Below are 20,639 nucleotides of genomic sequence, written 5' to 3'. Positions count from 1 at the left end.
CGGGACTCTGGGCTGCCCGCGGTCCCAGTGAGCTAAGGATATTCGGCAATTTGCAAGCGTCGAGCCTAAAACTGATTCCAGGCTGCTAAAGAAAACAGGTTGTCTTTGTGGTTATGGCATTGAAAACTGGTATAAAGAAACCTGGCCCCAGCTTTGTCATAATTTTGGTGTTTGAGCCTGAGCAACCACTAAATGCTGTAGTTTGCCCATCAGTAAGATGTGCTTATCTAACCTCACCGTCCCTCAAAGATGCTCACAAATGTCACTGCAGCTTCAAGCAGGCAGCTGCTCTGATACAAGCAGAAAACACACACCCTGCTCTTGGGTTTTAAGGCAAGACGAGCTGGGCTCAGCTGCCGTAGATGCTGACCCCGCACTCTGGGCTCAGTGTTCACGCTTTCCAGAGGTGTTCTGACCGAAGCAGACTCTCAGGCACGCGTCCTGACCCCGAAGGCCATTGCCGTGGAGGAAATGCTGCCGCTCAGCACGAGCAAGGTGGCTTGCTGTACGAGTTGAGCGCAGGTTGTGCAGTGTGTGTATTTATCTGTATTCTTTCTCATAGGTACCTTTAAAATTTGTCTGGCTTAATTTAATGGGAGCCGCTGGGATCCTGCAGACAGTAAAGGGCGAGGGTAAGGTTTTTGTCATCCGTTTGGGCTCTTCCTTCCGACAGCCCCCTTCTCCGTCTGTGTGTCTCTGCCTCTCTTTCACTTATCTTTCCCCTATGTTCTTTTCTTATGCCTTTCTCAACCGCATTATTTCCTTCCAGGTCGTTTCAGTCAAGTGAAGTAGGCAGCTGGTGTCATGTCTTCGGTATTTATCTATGGGGGCCGCCCAGGCTGGCAGCCGGGGCTGGGCAATCAGTGCTAGGGGATTTGTTCTAACAGTCTGGAACCTTTTTTTTTTTTCTTTTTTTTCTTCTTTTTCTTTTTTTTTCCTTTCTTTCTTTCTTTCTTTTCTTTTTTTCTATTTTCTGTGTAGGTCTCTTTAGTCAGCCTTGTAGCTAATGCCCTGGGCTACTCGGAACTAGGTGCCATAAAGTCCCTTAGGACACTAAGAGCTTTGAGGCCTTTAAGAGCGTTGTCCCGATTTGAGGGGATGAGGGTAAGATGCCATTAGCAGCTGATCCTTCTGCATGCCCGTGGAGCGGTTTTTTTTAAGCATGCTAGAACTGATCAAACTGGTGGAAAGACAAATTCCCAACAGAACCATGATGCAGCTGCTGACTCGATCACCTTTACCGTCGATGTCCCCTCACCCTGCCCACTGCTGCACACTCCCCTCTTAAGAAAGGGAGATGCATCCAGCTGCCTCATTACATTAATTACCGGCCCAAGCCACATGCCATTTGTAGAATATGTTAACACTTGGCTGTTCTCATTTAGCCTGGCTTTGACCTCTAGCATCCGAGGGGGCTTCTCAGCTGTAACTCTTCTATCTAGGGAGAATCACCAGGTGCAAAGAAGCAGAATTTGAACCACCTCAGGGTCTCCACCCCCTCTCGGTGTTGGCCGCTGCTGGAATTCGATTGAAAGAATCTCTGAGGGGGTTTTAAAAAATCCAATCTGCCTGCACGGGGGTAAAAGGCTGCTTCCTTTCTTGGATAACCCAGGCCTTCAGGAAGGGACCGGTGGAGAGCTCAGCTGTTTGAAAAAAAAAGGCTTTGGTTTAATTCCTCTTGTTGCACCTTGTTGTTCTCGGTCCAGTCTGGTGGTGACTGGAAGCCTTGTCTGGTAGTGAAGCTTTTCCTTTCCACTCCCTCCCCTTTACCATGCTTTTACAGTCCCCTGTCCTGTCACTGTGACACTAGCAACGAAGCACAAGCAAAGCATTGAACTTAACAAGCTTTCCTCAAATTCTTAGACAGCACCACTGTCTTGGGGATTTGAAATTATTTCAGTGTCTTGTTACTTTGCCACTAATATTCAGTATTTGGGTATTTTTTTTCCATTTGGGATTGAAATAGTCTCCTAAGAATAGGCAAAAAAAAATAATTGTATGTCATACTGTAAGTAAAGGGTATGTCATGTGAATGGGTTTCCCACTTGTTCTTAGAACAATAATTTAGGTCTTTTTGCTAAATCCCAATTAGATCACAACTAGAGATATTACAAGAGATAAGATTATATTACATATAAAAAAAAAGAAATTGCATTTGCAGTTTTACTGCAGGGTCTGACTGGAGTGATTCCCCCTGGATCATTCTGATTTCCTTTGGATTTGCTGTAACGTAATTGAGTGCAAAGTGCAGCGTGAAATAGGCCACAAACTAATCAGGAATTCTCAGATTCTGTAGGAAGTGATAGAAGCAAACGATATAATAATAAGTCCAAAGAGGATTGTTTCTTCCCTGAGACGTTATTCTTTATTTTGTGTCAGGCTCTGTTAGCTTATTGCTAAACTTTATTATGTAAGAGGGTACCAAAGGATGACAATTCTTCCATCGGCATGAAGCTAGAGCTTTTGCCGGCTGTGTCCTGCTCCTTGTCCCCTCCTCAACCCGAGCTTTGTCGCCCTGTCGGGCACCTGAGTCCCTTTTCCTTCATACAAATCTCTCCCCAGACCAATAATGCTGGGGCAGCAGGCTGTGTGCACCTGGACCAATTTTCTCGAGGTGGAATTGTTTTGCCCCTAGCAGATTATCAGTGCAGCTCTAATTAATTTCAGTGCCACTAAAGCACGTGATCATTTTTGCTAGTGTATTGCTACACAGTAGTTTATGTGAGTGTCAGGAAAAAGGGTAGTGTGATCACAAAGGAAAAGACCCAGCACTAAGCGTGTAGGTATTAAAAGCTATTTGAAAGCCATGCTGGAGAGAAGCTGTGATTTATAATACACAGTCAGGAAATCCTTATGCTTAAAGCGGGGGATTTTCATGACAGCAAAATTGATCCAGAATTATGACTGCTAATCAGTGACCCTGTTAGTTACCTAAACCCAATTATTTTTCCTTTATTTTGACTTTAAGACAAGCGTTGCTGCCCTGTACAACCAGAACAATTCTTCTAAGCCAGAGAATAGAGATCTGAAATGCCTTTGCAAAGGAAACATAAAATGTAGTTCTTTGCTTTTCTCTACTCCATAGTAATCTGCATTTTAAAGAGCTTGCTCTGCTCTTAAATTATTCAGGAAGTTTGACAGTAATGCTATGAAACATGCATGCATTTTTGTCAATTGCCAATGTACAGTCTGCACACAAAAGCCATGTTCCTTCTCTCGGATCTTTTTGAATGCTGTATAAATTTAATGTCCTGTAAGTGACTGTATTTCAGGAGGATATAACACTTCTTTTGCTTCTTGTGACGAGCTGGAATTGACCGGCATGCCAATAGCTGAAGGATTTTAGAACAAAAAGGCGTGCTGCTGTTGTGTCAGTGTGCAACAGCGAAGCATCCTATTTGGTTGAAGGAGGAATGTAAGCAAAGGCGTTGTTATGTAAAGAGCCTGTCTGCAGGGCAAAATCTTTGCCTTCAGAACTCCCTGTGGACACAGCGATGAGTTCAGGATGTCATTTACTAATTGCTGCAATGCTGCTCATTGTCTAGATCACTGCTTTCTTCAGTTTTCCTTCATGCTTACTAGGATGGAGGACAAGCACTAGCTGCAGAGCTTAGCACACGTGTGGCGATTGCATCCAGCAAACAGATCTCGTACAAGGAGAGGGGACGCCTGGCCGTGGCCAGAAGTGGCAGGGCCAGCAGCAGCTCAGGTGCTGGTTTCTGAGGGCTCCTGGATCGCCCTGTGTCGAGAAGTCTTTCAAAGCTAAGGTGCAGGGGTAAAAACAGTTTAGCTGCCGTTCATCTATTAGAATAATCTAAATTAGGAGATCATCAAAGATTTAATATCCTGCTGACCTAACTCTATTAAAAGTCTGGTAGCTTAAATTTTGTCATGCGTTGGCCAGGGATGCTTAGGGACATGGTGCTCCCAAACCGTGAGCACTAAAATTAGGAGATGGTGGAAGACACAAGCTCTGACCAAATCCATTCCCACTCCCTGCCGTGTTTGCTGCAGTTTGGAGGAAGGAACATGGCTTTTCTGTCTTCTTGAGCCTGCATAGCTGCATGCTCAGCTGTCTGCCTGAGACAACATGATTGGCCTTGCTTAGTCACCAATATGATCTTGATGTTTACAGCAACTCACTGCTTAGTCCTAACAGAGCAATTCGGGGCTTGGTCCCGTTCCCATCGAAGTCAGCGTCACGCAGTTTGCTGGTGACCTCGGTGGGAGCAGGAGGCAGGCGCCGAAGTGATAACAGCCTTGTTTGAAAGTGGGGAATGGCCGTAAGGGCCACTGGCTGCTAAGACCCATCAAATCCGTGAGCAAAAGCATCCTCAGGCTTGGCTCTGAGAAAATTGTAGTTAGGAGTCTATTTGAGACCGAGAAGAGAGTTTGAGCCTCACTCAGTAATGCCCCCTCTCCCTTTTGGCATCTAAAATGATTTAAAATATTTGTTGTTTACCGAAAGAAGTAACAAATCCAAAACCAAACCCAGCAAATCTAATAAGCTGGCCTGTTTTATTTTAAAAACAGCGCTTCAGTAGGTGGCTTTTAAGCTGAATTTTTTACCGCTTGGAATAAGTTCACTGCCAACTTCTGCGTGGAGTAAATGCCACAGATCTGTCAGTGGCCTTACCTCCTATTCCCCCCCCCAAAAAGAGCTGTATTAATGCTTGCTGTCTCCTGCCTTGTGTTTTGTACTGAAACTTTTTCCCACCCCTTCCAACACAGGTGGTTGTCAATGCCTTGGTTGGCGCTATCCCTTCCATTATGAATGTGTTGTTGGTCTGCCTTATCTTCTGGCTGATTTTCAGCATTATGGGGGTTAACCTGTTTGCCGGGAAATATCATTACTGCTTTAATGAAACATCCGAGGAGCGCTTTGAAATAGATATTGTTAACAACAAGACAGACTGCGAAGCCCTGATGCCACCCAACTCCACTGAGATTCGATGGAAGAATGTGAAAATTAACTTCGACAACGTTGGGGCAGGATACCTGGCTCTCCTGCAAGTTGTAAGTTTTGCCTTCACTGCCTCCCTATTAGTGGGAAACACAAGATTTTTCTAATGTACTCTGCATTTGGATTGCTTCCCTCTCTCCATGAAATACAGCATCCCACTAAATAAATCCACCCGGGTTTGGTTCTGGAAGAAAAATCCCCATTTTAGCTTTCATCCCTTTGCCTGATTGATGTGGGGCTCCCAGCACAGCGGGTGGCCCCAGCTCCACTCTTTAAAAGAGCCTACCAAATCATCCATGAGCTGACAGTAAACCTGCACATTTAGATTAAATGAAAAGATAAATATTTAAGTAATATTAAAGTTACTTATAAAGGGGGGTGACGGGGCCAGGGAATCCATGACATAGCTGGCACAAAGCAGGCTTGTACATCTTTACTTCAGGTGATTTCTAAGAGAATGTGTGTTTCCTTTGCTAGGCTACTTTCAAGGGCTGGATGGACATCATGTACGCAGCAGTGGATTCCAGAAAGGTAAAGTGCATGACCACTCACAAGCTCGCCTTCCAGTAGTTCACACTGCTATTTTGCTTAAAGTCAACAGCAAAAATTGTAGAACTATGTTTATGTAACGTATTTCATGTTGTGACTTTTCGTTTGCTGCTGCTACTGTGGTGAGATAAAAGATGCTCAAGCAAATCCCCAAAAGGGCAGTCCCCTGGTTGCTTTAGAGGCAGGGAAACTCCTGGTGGACTAGAAATACACTGAAAAAAGGAATACAATGAAGCTATATTTTTCATCATCAGAATATATTACGGGGGATTAGCCAGAAGATCCTCAATGAACCTTCGTCACTTCATCAACAAGTACCCAAGTGACTGACTTTTTGATATTCTCTCTCTGTTGGAGCTCTTTCTTCAGGCACTTTTCTTGTTCTTACATGCAGCAACCATGCAAATACTTCATTTTTTCTTCTTTTTATTCTCTTTCCTTGGTTTTGTAAGAAAATATTTTTGAATGGATTTTCTTGTCCTACACTGGGTGCAAGGCTGGAAGCAAACAGCACGACAATGTTAAGACAGTGTAAAAATGTTTTTCCCTTTTTGATAAACTGATGGATTTATACTCCCCTCTTAAAAAGAAAGAACGATGCCTTCACTTTGACAGTGCTTGTCATTAAAGTGATCATTTCCTTTGTGATTTACAAATTACTGTATACTGTGTATGCCTAATACAGGAGCACTGACCTCATCCTGGCTGATGCTGAGCTGTGCTTCTGAGACAGGTGGGAGGTAGAGTGCTGTGGAGAAGAATGGAGACCTTCCCTCAGCACAGAATTACAGTTAAAAAGGTGTAGAAAGTTACAAGAAAGCGGTCTTTAGACAAAAAGGAAACTTTTAAAGAAACAAGATCTCATTTTGGCTCTATTTGTATGATGTCTTTTCAGTGTCATTTATTTCTCTTCTCCCTTGCAGCAAGAAGAGCAACCCAAGTACGAGGACAACATTTACATGTACATATATTTTGTTATCTTCATCATCTTCGGCTCCTTTTTCACCCTGAATTTGTTCATTGGTGTCATCATTGACAACTTCAATCAACAAAAGAAAAAGATAAGTATTTGCTTGTTAGTAGGGGAGCTGAGACCCATTTGAGGAATGTTGATAATTCAAGCCGATGGGGTTTTTCTGCATATTAGGGCCCAGGACCTTGAGCTCCTGGCACAAGTCTCCCCTCCGAGAGCAGAAGCACTGTAAGCTCTTAGTCTGTCACTCCCTACCCAGCCCCACTGGGACTAGAAGAACAGGCTCAGAGAGTACGAGGTGACCCAAAGCTTTATGTAAAACTCTAGCTAGACTGGAACTTTTCCCTAGAATAAATCCGCATGCATTTCTGTTGTTGTTGTTTTTTGTTTGGTTGGTTTTTGTTTCCTTACTTGTTTTTCCTTGACTGAAACATATAGACTGGAAGTAAGATGTCCTCCTTGCCACTGTCGTTTTCACTCTCTTTCTCTAATAGTGCTTTTCTTCTTTGGAAGTCAAGCTAAGGATTTGTGTGTATGGAATACCTGCTAAATGGCCTCCATTTTAGAAAAAAAAAAAAAACTGACACCTCTGCTACCTCTTTATCACAAATGAGATAGAGAGGATGGGGAAGGATATAGCGCAATAAAGTGGGTTATTCATAGGAAAAAATATTCCATTTTCTTTAAAGGAAAATCAGTACATCTTGGATATTAGTATAAGTTATTTCTGTCTAAAATAGCTGCCACCAACTTCCCATATGGCAGGTATCCTCATGACTTAGTTAGCATGTTATTCCTTTCCCTTCTGGTGCATGAGCTGATTGTAACCAGTTTTCCTTTGCCCCTTTACTTTGGAGGTCAAGATATTTTCATGACAGAAGAACAAAAGAAGTACTATAATGCCATGAAAAAACTGGGCTCAAAGAAGCCTCAAAAGCCTATTCCCCGACCTCTGGTGAGTATGTTATAAAGGGAACTGCAGAATAGACTTTCAAAGGAGTTTCAGCTCCAAAAGCAGCCTTTGTTCTAACTCAGGCTGGAGTGCACATCACCATGTTCTTGTCATTATAATCCAGGTATGATCTGAGAAAGGTTAAAATGCTACAGCTGTGGTTGATGTTAATCAGTTGGCTCACTTGAATCAACAAAACAATCTGAAAATGCTGTGGCTAAGAGGTTATGCATAGAGAAGGGGAGGCTGCCTGGCGTTAGTGAGTAGGGTCCTGGACAGTCAGCCAGCCATTTGGTTTACGTTGAGTGAGACCTAAGCACATTTCCCTGCCTTGTGAAAGGCTTTGGATGGTGAGTCTCTTAGGTAATGCTATGGATAAGTCATCCTGCTCTTCTGCCTGACCACTGCCAGGATGCAAAATAAGTGATGTTAGTTCATGTACCCTGCATTTGGAGCCACCACTGCAAGGGGGACCTGGCTGCTTTCTCCAGCTGTGAATGAAATTGCATCACTCCGCCTTTGCTCCCAACAAAGAGCGAGATACGCACTGCTGGTAGGGTTTTGGTAGTCCATTTTCGATATAAATAGTAGCATTTTCCTACCTTTCCTGTAAACAAATTGATTTGTGGCTAGAGGGTGCCTTGAAAGCCTTAAAGGATTCTGAAAAATTGTCCTCGTGCACGTTGTTACCAACAGGAAGACAACTTGCTGACTAACAGTAGATCTTGTGTTCAAACCTGTTTGGATCATTGCCTCTTCCTCTTTGCACAGAACCGTATTCAGGGAGCTGTCTTTGACTTTGTAACTCAGCAAGCTTTTGATATAGTCATCATGATGCTCATCTGCCTCAACATGGTGACCATGATGGTAGAGACGGACACACAAAGCAAGCAGATGGAGGACATCCTTTACTGGATCAACCTGGTGTTCGTCATCTTCTTCACCTGTGAGTGTGTGCTGAAGATGTTCGCCTTGCGGCACTATTATTTCACCATCGGGTGGAACATTTTTGACTTCGTGGTTGTGATTCTGTCCATTGTGGGTAAGTGCAACGCAACTTAGAAGACTGTGAGTGCTAGGCTGTTTTTCCTGGTGTTTGCAGAGTAAGGCACATTCTTGTTGTTGAAGAGGATGTATAGGTACCAGGACTTCTGGCTTCTCTTTTTAGCCATGTGAAGAGACTGTGGCAGAGTTTGGCAGCTTGAAGTCCTGACTCATGCACCTTCCTCCCTCTATTATGGTGTTCGTTTCCAGTTGTATGGAGTAAAACACTTGACAATTACTCTCCCTGTCTTTAAAAACAGAAATTTTACTCACCTCGTTGGAATGTTATAATGCTTACTAACCACTGAAAATAGCATTGCAGTGCTTCCTACATCAGCATGTGATTTGCACTCTTGTTTTCAGTTCTGTTGAATGTTGAATCAACCACTTTCCTCCAACAGGTTTTTGGTTTTAGCAGCTAATCTGTAAAACACTGGAAACCTCACAAATATTACAGGGTTGCTTAAAGACCTGGCTGGACGCAGCTGTGCCCAGGCATACTGACAAAACAGAATTAGAACTTAGAGGCTGTCCTGCAGTATAAAACTTAAATCAAGATTTGGCTGCTGCTTGAAATAAGATTTGTCTTATGTGTGTTTAAGCATCTTCAAAACAGAGCCCATAACCTGAATGTGTTGTCTAGAATCCCATGGCAGAGTTAAGCAGCAAGACACCTCTAAGAAACAGCTCATCCATCCTGACACAGGTGGAATTAATCACTCTGCAGCTGTACCTCTCTTACTCCCCATGCAGGGGAGCTGTCTGGGGAGCCTGAGCAGCTAGCCAAGACTCAGATGCCTGAAAGTGAGACCTCATAAACACAGACCCCTTTTGAAAATCAAGGTGTTGTGTGTTCCCAGTCCCTTGCCTAGGTTCAGAAGAGGAAGCAGACTGCACGTCACCATTGTCACTCTTGTCCCTTTCCTTCTTCTTTAGGAATGTTCCTGGCTGAAATCATTGAGAAGTATTTTGTATCACCCACGCTCTTCCGAGTCATCCGACTGGCTCGTATTGGACGTATCCTGCGATTGATCAAAGGAGCCAAAGGAATCCGCACCTTGCTTTTTGCCTTAATGATGTCTTTGCCTGCCTTGTTCAACATCGGCCTCTTGCTGTTCTTGGTCATGTTCATCTTCTCCATCTTCGGCATGTCAAACTTTGCCTACGTCAAGCATGAGGCTGGCATAGATGATATGTTCAACTTCGAGACCTTTGGCAACAGCATGATCTGCTTGTTCCAGATCACTACATCGGCTGGCTGGGATGGCCTGCTGCTGCCAATCCTAAACCGGCCTCCAGACTGCGATCTAGACAAGGAGCATCCCGGGAGTGGTTTTAAGGGGGATTGTGGGAACCCTTCAGTGGGGATTTTTTTCTTTGTGAGTTACATCATCATCTCCTTCCTGATCGTGGTCAACATGTACATTGCCATCATCCTGGAGAACTTCAGTGTGGCGACAGAGGAGAGTGCGGATCCACTGAGTGAGGATGACTTCGAAACTTTCTACGAGATCTGGGAGAAGTTCGATCCCGACGCCACACAGTTCATAGAGTACAGCAAGCTCGCGGACTTTGCTGATGCTTTGGAACATCCTCTCCGGGTCCCAAAACCCAACACCATTGAACTCATTGCCATGGACCTGCCTATGGTAAGTGGAGACAGGATCCACTGTTTAGACATCCTGTTTGCCTTCACCAAACGTGTCCTGGGGGACAGTGGAGAGCTGGATATACTGAGACAACAGATGGAGGAAAGATTTGTGGCATCCAACCCTTCCAAAGTGTCTTATGAGCCCATCACAACTACGCTGCGGCGTAAGCAGGAAGAAGTCTCAGCAGTGGTTATGCAGAGGGCTTACAGGGCTCGTTTAGCCAGACGGGGGTTTGTTAGCCGAAGGCCTGTCCCCACAAAACTGGAAAACGGAGGAACAAACAGGGAGAAAAAAGAAGGCACCCCATCCACGGCATCTCTCCCGTCATATGACAGTGTGACTAAACCTGAGAAGGAGAAACAACAACGAGCAGAGGAAGGAAGACGAGAAAAGGCAAAAAGACAAAAAGATGTCAGGGAATCCAAGTGTTGAGACAAAATAGTAGAATTGTACAAATTTAAAAATATTTGCAAGTGAAAAGATTGTTTACAAACTTCATGAAATATATCAATACAGAACAGCTGTGGAGACACTTACCTGAAGATCTTATACCAAACATAGTCTGCTTACTATGTGACAGCGTTGCATCTAAAGCAGTGACCTACCACCTGTTTAAAGGACCCTTGTAAACAAACATTTAAAAACAAAAAAAGAAAAAAAATGGATTTTCTATTGTTTGGGCAGGTGGATACTGCATGTTCCACATCAGTCAATGCAACTTAGGACAAACAAGCAAAATAAAACACACACACACAGAAACAAAACCCGCTGCTGGGATTCATATATTTTCCAAAGCAGCCAAAAATGGATTTTATTTTCCCATTTTGTTGTTTATTATTGAAAGAAAACCCAGAAGTCACGATGTTAAAGGGTTTGTTCATGCAAAATTAGATTTGCATTTAGCTAAGCAGCAAAATAATAAAAAAAATGAAAATAAGCAAAACAACAAAAAAAGAAACTAACCACCCATTTAGCCCATGCCATTTAATTAATTGTCATAGTTTATTTGATATTTATTATCTGCATTCTACTTTCTACATGGGCTTTACTTGGTTTGGGAGATGGGGTAATCGGGTACCTTCAGCCTGCAACCAGCGCAGGCTGATTCCCCAAAACTAAAAGTGCTCGTTCAATGCATAGAAACGATTTGCATGATGGCATGCCGTGACCAGGAACCATGCATGAGGAATCATTAAGCCACAAGACACTCAGTAATCTGTCCACAGCAGTGTGTTAAGCCATAAATTCGAGGCACTCCACTGACTACCGTACACTGTATTTGGAGATAAACTTTAACAATAATCATGCCCTTCACCGGTACTTACCCGTTCTTAGCAATCTTTCATAGACCTGCCAGTAGAAAAAAAAAAAAGAAACAAGCAGATGAAATACTTGTGTGTGTGTATGTTTAACAGCGTGTCTTTTTTCCCCCATACAGCCGTCTTTTGCACACTGAAATATAACAAAACTAAATGATGCTCTGGACCTCATCCAAGGGGAGATGTTAAAACCTGAGAATGGCTTGTTATACTCTGTCACTGTAAAACCAAAATCTAGGGCTTAAATACCAGCCAGTAAGTTAATTTGTATCCTGCGATATTTAGCATAATATTAATTATTAGTCAGCCTCCATCCTGCAGCGTAGACACTTTTTTTTTTTTCTTCCCCTGTGGCGATAAGTGCTAAAGACCGTAGCATGACATCTCTACGGGTAGAGATGTGGGGAGCTTGGAGGGAGCGCTCCCCACAGCAGGCCTGGGGAAGGGGACATCGCTCACCGCGCGCAGCTGGTCCACCGCCGTCGGGCTCCCCGCTCCAGGCAGCTTTCAGCAGCCCCAACCCCTTCCTCCACTCCTCCGTTGGCTTTTGCAGCGCTGCACGGGTTTGGGTTTGTTTTTCTTTTCTTGCTTCTGTAGCCATGAGTTGTGTTTTGTTTTGTTTTTTTTGTTGAAAACAAAAGGCGGCGTGTGCCCATGGGCGGTGGGACCAGCACCAGCCCGGGGGTGCTGGGTGGCAAGCCAGGCGTCAGGTGTTTTTGCCTCCTTCCCATTTCTTACGCTTTCACGGACTGGCAACTAAAAAGGCCCTGCAGGGTGGGTAGGAATCAGAGCTACCTCTTGCCTAGTCTTCTCGCTGCAGCAGTAAATAGTGCCACAGAAGAGAAGGTCAAACATTTCTGTTTTCCTAGCGATCCCAGCCTCTCCACCGTCCCCCAGCACGTTTCGCGGTGTCCTCCTGACTTAGCCAGTTCTCAGCCACCGCTCCGGGCACTGTTTTTCTTCAGGGCCAGCACAGGTCTCCCCACAGGGTAGGTTGGCAGCGCCGCAGCCCAAAGGAGACGCTGGGGTCGGCACCGCTCCCGACCCCAGCCAGGCATCACACGGGCTGCGCCGCACGCAAGCGCGGTGTTGGACCATGGACCAAAACCAAGGGCACCCGTCCTAGCAGGAAAACCAAGACACCAGAACCTGTCGATGGCAGGAGGAATCCTGGTTGGCGTAAGCTCACCCACCCCCAAGACGTTTTCCAGGAGTCACTCGCAGCGCAGGAAGCCACGCAGCAGACAGCCGTGCCAAGTCAGCCGCTCGCCGCACGCAGGCCAGCCATCGCCGTGCCAGGAGCAGTTCTGCTGCGCCCAGGCACACAGCAAGGAACCTTTTCTATCCTGTCAGCTCTTGCCCCAGTCGCTCCTAGGATATGATGTATAATAACAGAGAAAACATACATATGTACAGGCTCCATTGTAAACAGCACAAGAAAAAAAAAATAGCTGAAAAGTGTGGTTGAACTTTTTAAGAGAATATTATAAATACTGTAATATATCATTTTATTTTATCAGCATGCCTTTTTGTAAATACAAAGAACTACAAAAAATAATAGAATGGCTTCTGGCTTATGCCATTGTCCATGTTTATTTTTATTTTTTTAATATGTTTCTGTTGTCCTTAGACTTTAGATAGCCAGTAAATGTCCCCCAAAGAAAAAACAAAACCCTGCCCTGCAAAAAAAAAGATTTAAACAAACAAAAAGGCTTTATTGCAAATGATCTTTGCAACATCAGGAGTAGGTATTTTTGGGTTCCAATGTGCAATAAGTTGACCACTTCTATGCAAGATTTGGCTAAACTTCATAATTGTTCTTAAGCTGGGCTATTGACTCGTAGGTGAAGCTTGGTACATTCAGCATTCATGCTGGCACTTTCATTAAGCTGCTCAATTACTTTCAGAAAAAATCCCTTCAGACTCTGTATATATATTTATTTTTTTAAACATTAGATCTGTATTAAACGCAAGAGGCCGGTGGTATCGTTAATCAGTATGGCTTAAAAAGGAAGAGGAACGAATAGTTTCTTCACCTGTTCTTTGGCTGGAGGCAAGTCCTTCTGCTCAGAGAAGAGTTCTGCAGGGTTTTTGCTTTGTTCTTCATCTCGGTTTGCTGCTTGGGGCAGGCAGCACCATCAGCACAGGTGCTGAAGATAACGGATCTGCATTTCGGTATGTCTTCACTAGGTGAAGCCAAGGACAGAGGGAAACTTGGGTCCAAAAACATTAAGGACATCGGTGTCATACACAAGTCTGAATTCAAAGGCGTACACAGAATTTATATTCCAGATTCAGGGTTGTGGGCATAAAGCGAGGGTGGTGTTGGCAATTAAAGGGGCATAGCCAAGAAGTCAAGACTACAACAAGTAGCTCTCTTCCCTCCTCCCATTTATAAAAGTCCCCTTTTTGGTTAATTTCTTACTGTGTTCTAAAAAGAGCAGAGGGGAAGGGCAAAAAGGAAATACCAATTTAAGCTGCTTTATTCACTTTTCCTGTTCACCTTTTTTTAAGAATATAGAAGCCAATGTTGAACAACAACAACAAAAAAAAATAAAACCATGATGTTAGAGGCCACACCCGAGTTTGAATTATTTAATTTTCCGCCGCAAAAAAAAAAAGTTAAAGCTGTAAAAGATCAATAGTGAAGATTAGTGTATTAGAAAATTGCATGGTGGCTCATAATGTTCTTACCCAACATGATTAAGAATTACGTTACTATAAGCCAAAAGACGATAAAATAAACGTTACCCTTTTCACTGTACAAGGTAAGGTTGTCTCGGTGTCCCAGTTATTTGCCTGGTTGCAGTCTCCTTCCCTTCCATACCTCTTTTTTTTGGCTGCTTTTTGGTTGAAAGCGTGCAAGAGAGCCCAGAGTAGGATGCTGCTGGGGGGAGGTTGGTGTCTCAGCTCCTGCCGGTGCCTGGCTTGCCCTTGCTCCCAGTCCTGTGCCACGCTCAGTGCATCCCTGGGGACCGGTGGCTTGGTGGCCACAGGGCTCCTGGCCATGGGCAGCGTGGTGCCCCTCGCCCATTCAGGCTGGGCCCGCAGGGGCCGGCAGCAGCGCGCCCCACACATGGGTTGGCTCTGCTGCTGCTGCCCGCGTCCAGCGCGCCCTGGCACCGGAGGACTTCAGCCTGCAGCGTCGAGCCTGAAAACCCCGCTCGTTTGCAGTAAAAGTCGCTTAAAAAGAGGAGCCAGAACAGATCTCAAGCCATCAGCAAGCCCTTCCCCGTGCTGCTGGCCACGCAGCATCCACATGGCCAAGCAGGATGAGCACCGAGGCCGGTGCCAAGGACCCCAACCAGCACCGCTCGCTTGGGCGCTTTGCTGCAAAGCCACGCCATCGCCTTCCCAGTCCCTGCTTGCTCCAGAAGCAGGGTGAATCCAGCGGGGTCCCATGTGTGCTGATGAAGGACTGGACAGCAAGAACTGAACCCACACAGGGGCACAAGCCTGCATGCTGCCCAAGCATGGGGTCCTGCTGCTCAGCAGTGCTGAAAGGCCCCGGAGCAGGGATGCAGCCAGCAGCCACCTGCATCAACCCCATCAGCCCAACACCAGCTCCAGCTCCTCGCACTTCTTTGGAACCGAAGGGCTGAGTCGTGTGCGAGCTCCGTGCCTCACCTCGCTGTGGACCAGGATCTGAAATGAGTTGTAGCTCGTCAAATGGCCAAGGTAGCGCCTTGAAATTATTTCTTCTGCTAGGTCCAAATTCACTAAACATGACTTTTAGGGCCAGGCACTGCGCCTCGACATGGACAACAACACAACCGTTTTCTAAACAAGTCAAGTTAAAGAGAAACAAAAATCACTTCCCCTTTGCCAGTTCACTGCATATCGTAATCATGCGCATGAAGGGCACGGTCTCCAGCAAGAGACGCGTCATCTCCTCTTAGCGCAGGGAAGCAGGACACCTGCCTTCTGGTCCCACTTTTACCCATCTGTAAGACGGGCATCTCATTACCTACCTCACAGGGGTGTTGTGAGGCTTAATTAGCGACTGAGTGTAACGATTTGAGATGTGCAGCTAGCACACGCACCACAGTGGGTGCAACACTGACCCGGCCCGTAAAAATGCTGCTACAAAAACCCTTCTTGGCCAGCGCTGCTCCAGCTGAGGCAGCTCCCTCCCCACCAGGGTGAGACCCAGCCGCTCACTTTGCTCACAGGTTGGTCTGAGGCCCCCACAGCAGCCTCACACCCGCAGCACTCCCAGGTTTTATTCTCTGCTTTATGGGAAGAAAGGAGGAGGACGGGACCAGCAGGGGATGGGAGGGAGGAGGAATGAGTACAGGGAAATGCAGCGGGCTGGGAGTTCAATGTCTGGACTTTGAGTTCCTTTGTACTGTACATCTTTTTACTTTGGAATTTGCAATAAAAAGCTGTGTCCATCTTGGTTTCATTCGCTCTCTTGGATGCCCTATCGTTCTGTTACCTTCATGATGTAGCTGAGCACAGTAAATGCCTGTTCTGTGCCCCAAAAGCAACACAAGAACTTGCCTCGGTGCTCGGGCAGCTCTGGAAACCAGGAGATGCAAGCTCCTCTTCCTTCTCACAGCGATGGGGCCGAGTTGTCCCAAAAAGCATGCAAAGGACAACAGTGATAATATGACTTAGTTCTGACCAGGGACATGGTGCCTGAGCGATACAGGGAGGTATGTGGAGCTGAGCTTTTCAGGGTCGAGGCTGGCTGCTTGCACAACAGGCACTGAGCTGCTGCAGTGCAGAGCCTGCTCCCGGCTCTGCAACAAGTCCTGCAACACCCTGGCCATGCAAACACCTCCAGCATAGAAACCAGACAGGGTTTGGTGCCCAGGCTGGGGCAGGACCCCCACAGTGGTTTTGCAGAACCAGGCTGAGCCGATGGGTGCATGCTGGGATCCAGCCTCTCTTGAGCAAACACCCCAGCTCCTTTGGGACCAGGAAGTCACAGTTTCAAAAACCACGCAGCCCTGACACTGAGCTCACCCCAACCTTAGCAGGGCACATTCAGGCTTTTAGTGTTTAGGGAGGCCAAGTGCTAAAATGCATTAGGGGAAGCATCCTGCCATAAACGCTGTGCGCTTGCTTCTGGACATCAGCCCACCCCTGCAAACACACGGCACTCCAGGCAGATCTGTAACCCCTAAACAGCAGCACCTTGGGCTATCACAAAGCCATCCCTGAAGAGTAAACACCCTCATCCCTCACTGCGGTGAGGCCGTCAGGGACGCAGCATCCTCAAAGCTCTGCTCCCCACTACCCCACGCCACATGCTGCCCCCTCAAACGCCCCGGTTCCTGTGGCCGATGTGCTGCAGCACGGCAGATGGCAAAGCCGCCTCTCCTGCCGGCCTCCGCAGCTCCCCCGAGCCCGGTAACAGCGCGAGCAGGGCAGCCACTGGGCTCTGACCTTCGCTTACTGTAAGGAGCAGCCCCAAGAGGAGCAGCACTGTGCCAGGAACCGACTGCGCTGCTGCTTCAGGGAACAGCACTCTCTAAAGGGCAGGAGATACAATTTCATTTAAAAGAAAAAAAAAGTCGGTGTTATTTGTCCTTAATTTTCTTCTCTGTTACTGTATTCCACTGCTTGTTGGTTGGATTGATGCAATCTGTTTCTTGATACAAAAAGATTTTAACTCTAATGACAGCAATCAGATCCAAAGCAAAAGATTTTTAGTTACTGCGCAGCAGTTTCTTGGTTAAGAAATGGAGAGAAAAACCCAGCCCCAATGTAGCAGACAGCCCAACAAGCAACCAAAGCCCCCACCTCAGCCGCAGGTTGGATGGCTGGAGCACGCTCATCCTAAAACCCAGCTCCAGGAAAACAAAGAGTGTTCAGGACAACTCCAAGCAGCACAAAACACCTCCATGGCAATAGTGCATCAAGGCATCGGTGTTATAATTAACCTCTCTCCCACAAATAATTAATCCCAGCTCCTGGTTTAGCTTAATAACACGGCAGAGAGCTTTTGCCTCCACCCAGGCTGCGTGCTGGGGGGCACCCAGCAGCTCTGCAGCCCAACGGACAGGGGGGTGCTGGATCCGGAGCATCATGGTGCTGCCTGCCCAGGCTCCTGTGGCCGCCAGGATGCCCCCAAGCATCACCCACCTGCAACCTCACAGCATGGAGGGGGGACTCTGAGGCTGCCAGGGCTCGGCGCAGCTTCACTGGCTGCTAACTGCAGCCCGAGAGGCCAAAAATCCTCCCCACAGAGCATGGCTGCAGCACCGGCTTGGAGAAGCAGCCATGTCAAGGTGTTTGGGGATGCTCCACAGCCAGTGCTGTCAGCCCCCTGGGAAGGCAAAACGGATTGAATCTGGTGAGAAGCTCAAACTTGATCCTCTGAATCAGGTTGCTGAACTGCTAGGGTTCAGCAGGAGGGGATTCCTACAGGGCTGGGGACATTTCCACATGGAGAGGGAACAATTTCCCTATCCCCTTCCCAGGCATCGCAGCACAAGCTACAGCAGAGAAGCACCACTGGGCACTAGGGAAAGGAGGATGGGGGGCTCAGAGAGCACATCCAGGGCATGGCCAAGGGAGCTCTGCCTGGCTCCATCCCTGCCACGGGGCACTCCAACATCCAGGGACAACCAGGGACATCTCCTATGCAGCAGGGGATGACTGGTGGACAGCTTTGGAGGCTCTAAGAGGACCCAAGCCAAGGATGCTTGAGGCTCACACAAGCCAAGGAGAACACATGGAGTTGGCCTCCAGCTCTCAGCCTCTCCACAAGGCTTTATTGCTGCTTGGTTTCTCTCCAGCCCCTTCTGGGAGATGCTCTGGTCTGGGTGATGTCCCTGCTTCAGGTGGTGTCCGAGCCCAGCAGCCAGTGACAGGAGTAGGCAGCAGCCAGGGTGATGAGGACGGAGGCGAGGAACCCCCCGAGGATGCCGGAGGCCACGGAGCTGACCCAGCCCAGGAGGCTGCGGGTGTACGGGGGGGGCGGCCGCCTCTCGAAGCGCAGCTCCCCCAAATCTCCCATGCCCCTGGCCAGGGCCCTCCTGCCCCGTGCCCCAGCGGGCTGCTCGCCCTGCAGCAGCAGCCGTGAGGAGGTGAGGTGCTGCACGGTGCGGCCGTACTCCTCCACGTTCCTGCGCAGCTCCAGGCTCCTGTCCTGGTTCAGGTTTTTCCCCAGCTCCCGGGCTATGTCGGGGCGCCCGATTTGGTGGAGGCTGCGGACCAGCAGGTCCCAGGACGTCCCCTCTCCTGCCGACTCCAGCCAGCTCCGCAGGGCTTCCGAGCAGCCAGGGCGGTGGCAGAGAGCACACGGGGCATGGGGGCGGTTGCTGCCCCCCGGGAGCTCTGGCTTCCCCAGGTCCTCCTTGGGTCCCTCCAGTTGTCCCTGGAGCTGGCGGCACTCAGACAGGGACAGCAGCGCGGCGATGCGGCTCATCGTGTGACGTCCCACGTTGTCTGCCACCGTGCCCTCGCACCAGCTGCCTGCCACCAGCGAGAGCAGGATGAGTGCTGTGGGTACCCTTGACATTGTCACGTCCCAGCAACACAGCTCCCCCAGATGACCTCACAAGCTGGCACATTCTAGGGATGTGTCCCCTGTCACCTTCGGGGCATTGTCCCTGTCCCTCCCAGGGCTGAGCATCTCCTGTCCGCAGCGCTGTGCCCAGCTCAGCCCCAACCCTTCCGCCCTCCCACACTCAGCCCAGCCAAGCACTTTGGCCACCGAATGCACCAAATTCCCAACAGAGCTGGACCAAAAGCCTGCTGGAGTTCAAGAAGCATTTGGATGACGCTCTCAGCCACATAAAACCATGACACATTATTTTGGGGGTGCTCCTGTGCGGAGCCAGGAGTTGGATGCGATGATCCTTGGGGGGCCCTTCCAGCTCAGGATATTCCCTGATTCTGTGAAAGGGCTGGAAACCCAGCACTGTTTGCAAAGGGCTTTGGGACACCTTCCTCACTTGCAGCAGCGTCCGTCCACCCATCCAGGCAGGACGGCCTTCATTTTCCTGCCTCTTCCTCACCCCAGGGCACGCTGCTTGCACTCAGAGGACGTAGGACTTGGCTCGGTTGTTCCAGGGTCCTGTTGTCCCCAGCAACTTGTCACTGCTTTTTCAGTAGAGGATTTGGCTGTGGCTCAGCCAGGACACCTCCACCAGCCTCGGCCCCTCTCCTAAAGACAAGGGCAGAAGCTGCCATTTCCCTCCCAGGTGAGGGGATGCAGAGCCCTGTAAACCCCGCTGCGCTGCTGGGCTGGAAATGGGGCACGCTCCCGGCTCCACCCCACAGTCAGAGGGAGCAGAAAGCAGAGCAGGGTTCAACCGAGGGGGTTTTGCACAGGGAGCAGCCGAGGAGCCGTAACCACGAGGTGGCAATGCAGCCCTGGCGACAGCAGCCTCCCCAGGCACTCACACTTTATAACCCATGTCGTGATAGTGTTCCCATTTCCCCAGGACACGCGTGTTTCTCCCCAAACAACCCCAGCGCGGGGTGATGCACAAGGCAGGGACCCAGGAGCAGGACCGATGCCCTCACCGGAGGCTTGCGAGGCTGACGTTACGGGGCTCTGTCCTCCAGCATCCCCTCTCCTGGCTCGCTCCATCGCCACAACCCCGCATCCTTCAAGCTGCAGGGCTCAGGCATGGCAGGGACAGGTCGGGAGCTGACTTTGCCACCGCAGACGGATTTAGCAACAGGATGAGGACGATCACAGACTCGCGGAGGCAGATCCCGCATTGTGGAGGCTGTTTTCAATCCCATTGCAAAGATCAGAAAAAAAAAAATCGCCCCTGGAGAACGGATTTCTCCAAAATTTTGATGTCCTGGTCCAGCCCATGCAGCTCCTTCAGAAGCTTCAGTAAGGAGAGGTCCAGAGGGTGGTGGTGAGGTTGGGACGGCTGCTTCCTGCCCTGCTGGGTCTCAGGTGCTGCCAGGGAGCATTTCCAGGAGTTTCTACCTCGACAAAAGCTCAGCCTCTGTCTAAGTGGGGCACACACCCGGCCAGGATCTTATGGAACCACCCAGCTGAGCAGCCTGAGTCCAGGCACCGAACGCAGCGCCATGGTCCTACCAAAACTGAACAAATTCTGCATGGAAAAAAACAACCAACCAACCTACAAGACAAAAACCCAAATCCAGCTGTGGACTACTGCTGTCACAGAGGCCTTCAACGAGATCGCTTTTTCTATGCTACTCTCATTAGAGCTTGCTACAGAAAGTTTCTTTTAAACAAACCTGT

General features: G+C 48.1%; 2 protein-coding genes across 8 annotated transcripts in view; one reads left to right on the top strand and one right to left on the bottom strand.

Moving 5' to 3' along the window:
* SCN8A (sodium voltage-gated channel alpha subunit 8) overlaps positions 1-13,029 on the top strand; it is a 55,595-nt gene extending 42,566 nt beyond the window's left edge. For 6 of the 7 annotated variants that reach the window (XM_040539634.1, XM_040539641.1, XM_040539636.1 and 3 more), the window contains 7 exons: positions 982-1,104; positions 4,732-5,016; positions 5,441-5,494; positions 6,436-6,573; positions 7,336-7,440; positions 8,209-8,479; positions 9,418-13,029. In XM_040539634.1, the coding sequence (XP_040395568.1) occupies positions 982-1,104; positions 4,732-5,016; positions 5,441-5,494; positions 6,436-6,573; positions 7,336-7,440; positions 8,209-8,479; positions 9,418-10,565 (2,124 nt within the window). In that variant the 3' untranslated portion in view covers positions 10,566-13,029. The remainder of the gene's footprint in view (positions 1-981; positions 1,105-4,731; positions 5,017-5,440; positions 5,495-6,435; positions 6,574-7,335; positions 7,441-8,208; positions 8,480-9,417) is intronic. The other variant, XM_040539640.1, reaches the window with a different exon arrangement.
* Positions 13,030-18,155: 5,126 nt separating this feature from the next.
* Positions 18,156-18,960, bottom strand: TMDD1 (transmembrane and death domain 1). The gene has a single exon (XM_040539810.1). It carries the CDS (start codon positions 18,924-18,926, stop codon positions 18,243-18,245), a length of 684 nt encoding a protein of 227 aa, XP_040395744.1. The 5' UTR covers positions 18,927-18,960; the 3' UTR covers positions 18,156-18,242.
* Between the last annotated feature and the right edge of the window lie 1,679 nt (positions 18,961-20,639).

The sequence above is a fragment of the Cygnus olor genome, chromosome 29 (genome assembly GCF_009769625.2).
Source record: "Cygnus olor isolate bCygOlo1 chromosome 29, bCygOlo1.pri.v2, whole genome shotgun sequence".
NCBI classification, from domain to species: Eukaryota; Metazoa; Chordata; class Aves; order Anseriformes; family Anatidae; genus Cygnus; species Cygnus olor.
Note: the sequence above shows the minus strand (reverse complement) of the source record. Positions and strands in the feature narration are given on the sequence as shown.

Coding starts and splice junctions, on each gene's coding strand:
- TMDD1 (XM_040539810.1), bottom strand. CDS start 18,926: ATGTCAAGGGTACCCACAGCACTCATCCTGCTCTCGCTGGTGGCAGGC.